Source organism: Vombatus ursinus, unplaced genomic scaffold, assembly GCF_900497805.2.
Source record: "Vombatus ursinus unplaced genomic scaffold, bare-nosed wombat genome assembly UNPS02014175.1, whole genome shotgun sequence".
NCBI classification, from domain to species: Eukaryota; Metazoa; Chordata; class Mammalia; order Diprotodontia; family Vombatidae; genus Vombatus; species Vombatus ursinus.
Window position 1 is genome coordinate 957,110 of NW_020953953.1, and position 5,717 is coordinate 962,826.

The 5,717-nt window shown below is 62.7% G+C and overlaps 1 protein-coding gene across 1 annotated transcript in view; it reads left to right on the forward strand.

The window, feature by feature from the left end:
- The window catches only part of LOC114041558, a 26,277-nt gene that overhangs the window by 5,249 nt on the left and 15,311 nt on the right, over positions 1 to 5,717 (forward strand). The window contains exons 2-4 of the mRNA XM_027860067.1: positions 1,557 to 1,696; positions 4,319 to 4,471; positions 4,737 to 4,883. Coding sequence (XP_027715868.1) covers positions 1,557 to 1,696; positions 4,319 to 4,471; positions 4,737 to 4,883 — 440 coding nt within the window. The remainder of the gene's footprint in view (positions 1 to 1,556; positions 1,697 to 4,318; positions 4,472 to 4,736; positions 4,884 to 5,717) is intronic.

A 5,717-nucleotide genomic window follows, 5' to 3' on the forward strand; every position in this document is an offset into this window, starting at 1 on the left:
ACTGCCCTGGAGCCGGCCCCGCCGTGCACTGGGGAGCCCCTAGGACTGAGCCTTGGGATGGGGGGGCAGGCACTGCCCTGGAGCCGGCCCTGCTGTGCACCAGCTGTCATCCACCTCAGACTCCTGTGTGGCGGCTTCTCTCCAGGCCTGCCACAGCTGAGTTCCCTTCCCCTTTGTCTGCTGCGTTCCTGCCCCCCATGTTTTGTGCCTGACGTTCCTTGCAGTGTTCTCTCTGTGTTTCCGGGTCCTGAGAGCGCTGAGGCATGTTGCCTTGTCTTTGTGCTGGGTCTCCTGCCTCTGATCCTCTGCTCTGCTTGCGGGGCTCTCCCCTTCCTGGGCTTTCTGGGCTCCAGGCTCTTGGGCCGCCTTGGAAGCCTGGCCCCAGGAGTCGGGAGGGCTCTGCCCCCTGGAGGCTCAGTCTCATCCTGTGTGGTGGCCAGCTCCGAGAGAAGCCGCTGCTGCTGGCCAGAGTGTAGAAAACCATACGTTCACATTATCTGTGTCATGTGGTGTTTTCACTTATTCGGGTCAATGCTTCCCTGCGCATTTCAGTCTGGTTCCGGCCTCTCCTCTGGGCAGGGATCGTGACCCCTTGGCTCCAGGCCTCGCTTGGCCCCAGGGCTGCTACCTAGAGACTCTGGGGGAGTCACTTCTCTGCCACATGAGGGGGCTGGATTCGAGGATCCCTGAAGTGCTCCCTGATTCCCCATCCCGTGCCCATTTTAGAGATGAGACAATAGAGGCCAAGAAAGGGGGAAATTGTTTCTTTGGTTCAACATTTATTGCCTGTAGTATATATATCAGAGCCTGTGTGCTGTGCCTAGCTCCCACCCTGCCCTGCCCTGAGGAAGCTCCCTGTGTAATGGGGAAACGCAGCATGTGAGAATGTCCTGGGCCCTGTGTGGCGCCTGAGGGGAGTGGACGATAAGAACCCCGTTTCTCTGGCTCTTTCAAGCGTACAGCCCTTGTTCCATAGCACCCTGCTGAGGTGGGGAGTACAGGGGTCCCCCCGTCTACTGGGTGAGGAGACAGAGCCAGAGAAATCCAGTGACTCATCCATCTGCATCTGGATTTGAGCCCAGGTGTCCAAAGTCCAGGCTCTTGTCCTGCCCTCTACACAGAGCCCTGCGGCTCTGCAGAAGAGCTTGGAGGTGGTGGCATCTCCCAGACTCTTAGAGCTCGGTGATGCCAGCTCTCCGTGTTGAGAGGAAGCTGAGGCCTGCAGTGATGTAGGGGCCTGGTCACCAGGACCTCATAGAGCTTCTCAGCCCAGCTCCTTCCAGTCGGGAGGCCTGCCCATCCCCACTGATGCCAGAGGGCCGCGGCCTGCGGGAGGGCTGAGGCCGCGGAGGGAATGGACGTTGCCTTCAGGTTCTGGCCTCGGGGCTGATGTGCTGTGAGAGGGCAGGGGGTCCCCAGAGTCCCCTGAGGGGGTCACAGACAGCAGCAGGGAGCAGGGAGGAAGGCCCCGCTCTGGCTGGCCGCCAGCGTCTTCCCTTCCCCTCTCCTTTGGGCACACCCTGCTGACGGACGTGACGGTGCCTGCTTTCCCACAGAGTCATCCGTTTCTGCCCAGCGTGCCGGGGGGAGGTAAAGCCAACTTTCCACTTCTGCCCATACTGCGGAGACCTCTTGCCAGATAAGGATGCGCCGGGGGACGGAAGCTCTCTGGAGGAGCATGGGACCACAGGAAAAGGTACGCTGCTGGGCCGTGGGGCCCCCAAGGTCATCTTGACCAGTCTTTGTCCAGGCCAGGCCTTGCAGAACTCTGGGCTCAGAGGGACAGTTGTGTCCAAAGTCCTGCGTGTGTGGAGGCGCTGGGTCTGAGCTGTCACGGTCCTCAGGAGTCCTCACTCTAAAAGCTGACACTGCATGGCAGAGTGGGAATGGCCCGCAAAGATGGGGGTCATAGACGTAGGGGCGGCAGAGGGACGGGACCAGAAATGTGGAAGGCAGAGCGAGGTTGGTTGAGTTCAGCAGCGAGGGCGGCTCTCCCGCTGGGGCACAGTCACCCCATTCAGGGAGGGAGCCGGAGCAGAGCAGGAATGGGGTGAAGGCTGACCGGTCGAGGTCCCCCTGGCTGGGGCTCGAGGCTGATCTTGTTCAGACTCGTTTGTCCACTGAACCCGGGCGCTGCCATTCGGCCAGTTTTCAGAATTGGTGTGCAGAACAGGACAGACATGTGGACCCCTTCGTTTCAAGCAGGAAGCGGGTCAAGGGGTGGGGGGCGGAGTATTAGCAGGTGACGGCATGGCGGGGTCAGGACCCACAAGGCCAACCTGCTCATTTTACAGATGAGGAAACTGAGGGGGGCAGCTTGGTGGCACAGTGGATAGAGCACCGGCCCTGGAGTCAGGAGGACACGAGTTCAAATGCGGCCTCAGACATTTGACCCTTATTAGCCGTGTGACCCTGGGCGAGTCACTTAACCCCATTGCCTAGCTAAAAACAAAAACAAACAAAAAAGAAACTGAGGCTCAGGGGGCGACCTGTCACAAAGCTCATCTATGTCTGAGGCCGTATGTGAACCTGGGTCTCCCTGACTCCGAGGCCTGCCTGTATCCCCGCCCCATGCCGGCCCAGCTCAGGACTGCCCTCTGCAGCCGCAGAGCCGGGAGGCATCTTTGCGGCTGTTTGGTCCAGCCTCTGAGCCTTGGGCCTAGAATCCTACGCGCTGAGCTGCAGACGCCTTGGTGGCCTGTAATCCAGCTCCTTCGTTTAACAGAGCCGCTGCGGCGGGGTTTGAACCCAGGACTCCTCCAGGTCCCTCAGGAAAAGCTCCCTTGAACGTAGGCAGAGACCCCGCGTGTCCCCAAGGAGCGCGGTCAGGGCTGCCCTGAGGACGGACCCGCGGTGGGCTCTGTAGGAGGCGGGGCCTGGGGGGCCTGAGGACCTCAGGGGCCCGGCGATCCCAGGGCTGGAGGGGACCCCGAGGCGCAGCACCAGGAGGGGCTCACGGCCTGTCGTCCACGTGAGGCGCTTCGCACCGGCAGTTCGATGCCCCTCGTGAGGGCAGGCTCTGTCTGTGCGTTTGATGTGGTGCTTGGCATAGAGTAAGCATTCAGTCAGCGCTCCTCCGTTCTACCCTCGGCCTCCATGCCTGCAGCCTCCGGACCCTTCCTGTCGCAGCCCGCAGGCAGGCCAGGGACCGCGTCCCCTGTGTCTTTGTTCCTCCCGGGTCTAGCAGGCGCTCAGTCACGCTCAGTGACGCCTGCTAACACTGGGGCTCCTGGCTTCCCCTTCTACATTGCTCCTAACAGTCACGCACGCCTGGCAGAGAGGTGGGGCGGCCAGTTTGGAAAAGCCAGCCGCTGGCCTGGGTGCTGTCCGGTGCTCCTTCCCCCTCCTCCGCCATCCGCCGTGTGAGCCGCTACTCAGCCCGGCTGCCAGTCCTCCGGGCCGAGGATGGGCCTTGAGGGCGGCCAGTGCTCCTGTGTGACCTGACTGTGTAGGCCTCCTTCAGCTCCCAGCTCTGGGCGGGTCTGCCTGGAGGCTTCTCCCTCCTCCTCCTCCTCACCTCCTGCCTTCCCCGGCTCCCCTCAAGTCCCACGTTCGTTGCCGTCACTGCTGCACTGACCTGTGGGGTGCTTCCTTTTACAGGCCCCCCCACACACTCAGTCATCTCCAGGGGCTCCCTGTGGCCTCCGGGACCGACACAGGGTCCTCTGCTTGGCATTCAGAGCCCTTCCAGTCTTCCTCCACTTACCTCCCCCCCTCAGCTCGGGGACTGTGGCTTGGGATCCCCTGCCAGGAATGCGCTCCCTGCTCCTTCTCGAGGCAGGCTGTGCCAGCGGCCCTTCCCCGCCAGTAGCGCCTTCCTGCTGCTGCATCTGCCCCGTTGGGCTGGGGGCTCCCGGAGGCCAGCACCTGCTTGCCTTTCTCTGCATCCTCAGCGCGGAGCCCGGCCCCTGGCAGTCGTGGGCTGTGACTGACCGCTGACTCTCCTGACAGTGTGAAAACGGGAGAGCAAGGCCCTTCCCTCCAGCTTTGCGGCCTGGGTGTTCGTGGGGAAGGCCCGGCTCCGGAGCCAGACCACCTGCGTTTGGGGATCGGTTGTGGGTGGCCGTGGCGGAGTCTCCCGGCCTCTCTGGGCCTCAGGGGCGGGCCGTGTGGCCGCTGAGGGCCCCCGCTGCTGTGTCCGTGAGCGTGAGTTTGAGGACTTAGTAAAACACAGAAGCTGAGAGCTGGGAGAGACCATGGAAAGGCAGGGAGAGAGGGGCCTTCCAGGGGAGGACGTGGGAGGCGGGCCGTGGGGGAGGCCCACCCTGTGCTGGGGCTGGGGGCCACGCTTGAGCCAGCCCTCTGTTCACTATTCCAGTCCCCCAGAAGAGAGAGGCCCACCAAGGCCAAGAGGTCCAGAGGAAAAAAAGAAAGTGGCCCCTGCCCCAGACCTCGCCTCCCTCATCCGCCACCAGATCCCAGGAGATCGCCGAGGAGGAAGCAGCGTGCAGCTCCCTGGGGAAGGCCAAAGGTGAGAGCGGGCACTGCCCGGCCCGATGCTTCGGGCAGAGGAGGGAGAGATGGCGCCGGCTGGCGCAGGAGGACGACTTTCCTCCCTGGCAGCTCCAGAACCGACGGAGCCGGTGACCTTGTGCCGTCCCGTCCGCGGCCGAGCGGCTCCTCCTGCGTACCCCAGCAGTGGCCTGCCGCGGGCTGGAGGGAGCTCCCCGGCCCTGAACGGCTTTAAGCGCGGCTACCGAGAGGGTCTCTGAGATGCTGCTCTCGTCTTCCCAAAGGCCAGGACCCCCGCCAGAGACAGAAGCCCGTCAAAGCTCTGTGTCCGGAGTCCTTGGGGACGTGCGAGGTCCTGACAGACAAGGATGGCCGGTGCTGGAGGCTGGGGGCGCTGGTGTGCAGCAGCCAGAACGGGATGCTTTACGAAGGTGCAGCCTGGGGTGGTGTTGAGGGCGGGAGGCAGGGGGGGACGAGGAAGAAGGAGGGCAAGCAGAGCCCCACGGAGCACCCCTTCAGCCTAAGATGCAGCAAGAGGGCTGGGCCGGGGCCTGGCGGCCAAAAGCGAGCTAGAGAGAGGAGGCGGGGGTGGGAAGGCCATGTCCTTAGAATCACAGACCCTGGGACTGCAGACGGCCTCCCCCCGATGATGTGATGAGAGCGCAGCACCCAGCCAGCTAGATGTCTGTCCTTGGGTCAGTCACTGCGTCCTGGGTTGAGGTGACCTCCTCTGTAGAGAGAGACCTCTGGGGGCGGCTAGGTGGCGCAGTGGATAGAGCACCGGCCCTGGAGTCAGGAGGGCCTGAGTTCAAATCTGGCCTTAGGCAACTTGACACTTACTAGCTGTGGGACCCTGGGGAAGTCATTTCACCCCATTGCCTTGTCAAAAAAAAAAAAAAAGACCACTGGAACAGGGCATGTCAGGGCTCGGATCAGAGGGACCTTACAACAGGGAGTGTCAGGGCTGGTTGGGAGGGCCTTAGAACAGGGAAGGTCAGGGCTGCCAGGGGCCTTAGAGCAGGGGATGTCAGGGCTGGTAGGGAGGGCCTTAGAACAGGGAATGTCAGGGCTGGGCGGGAGCTTAGAACATGGAGCATCAGGGCTGGGCGGGAGCTTAGAACATGGAGTGTCAGGGCTGGGAGGGGCCTCAGAACAAGGAATGTCAGGGCTGGGAGGGGCCTTAGAGCAGGGGATGTCAGGGCTGGGAGGGAGGGCCTCAGAACAGGGAATGTTAGAGCTGGGAGGGAGCTGAGAACAGGGGATGT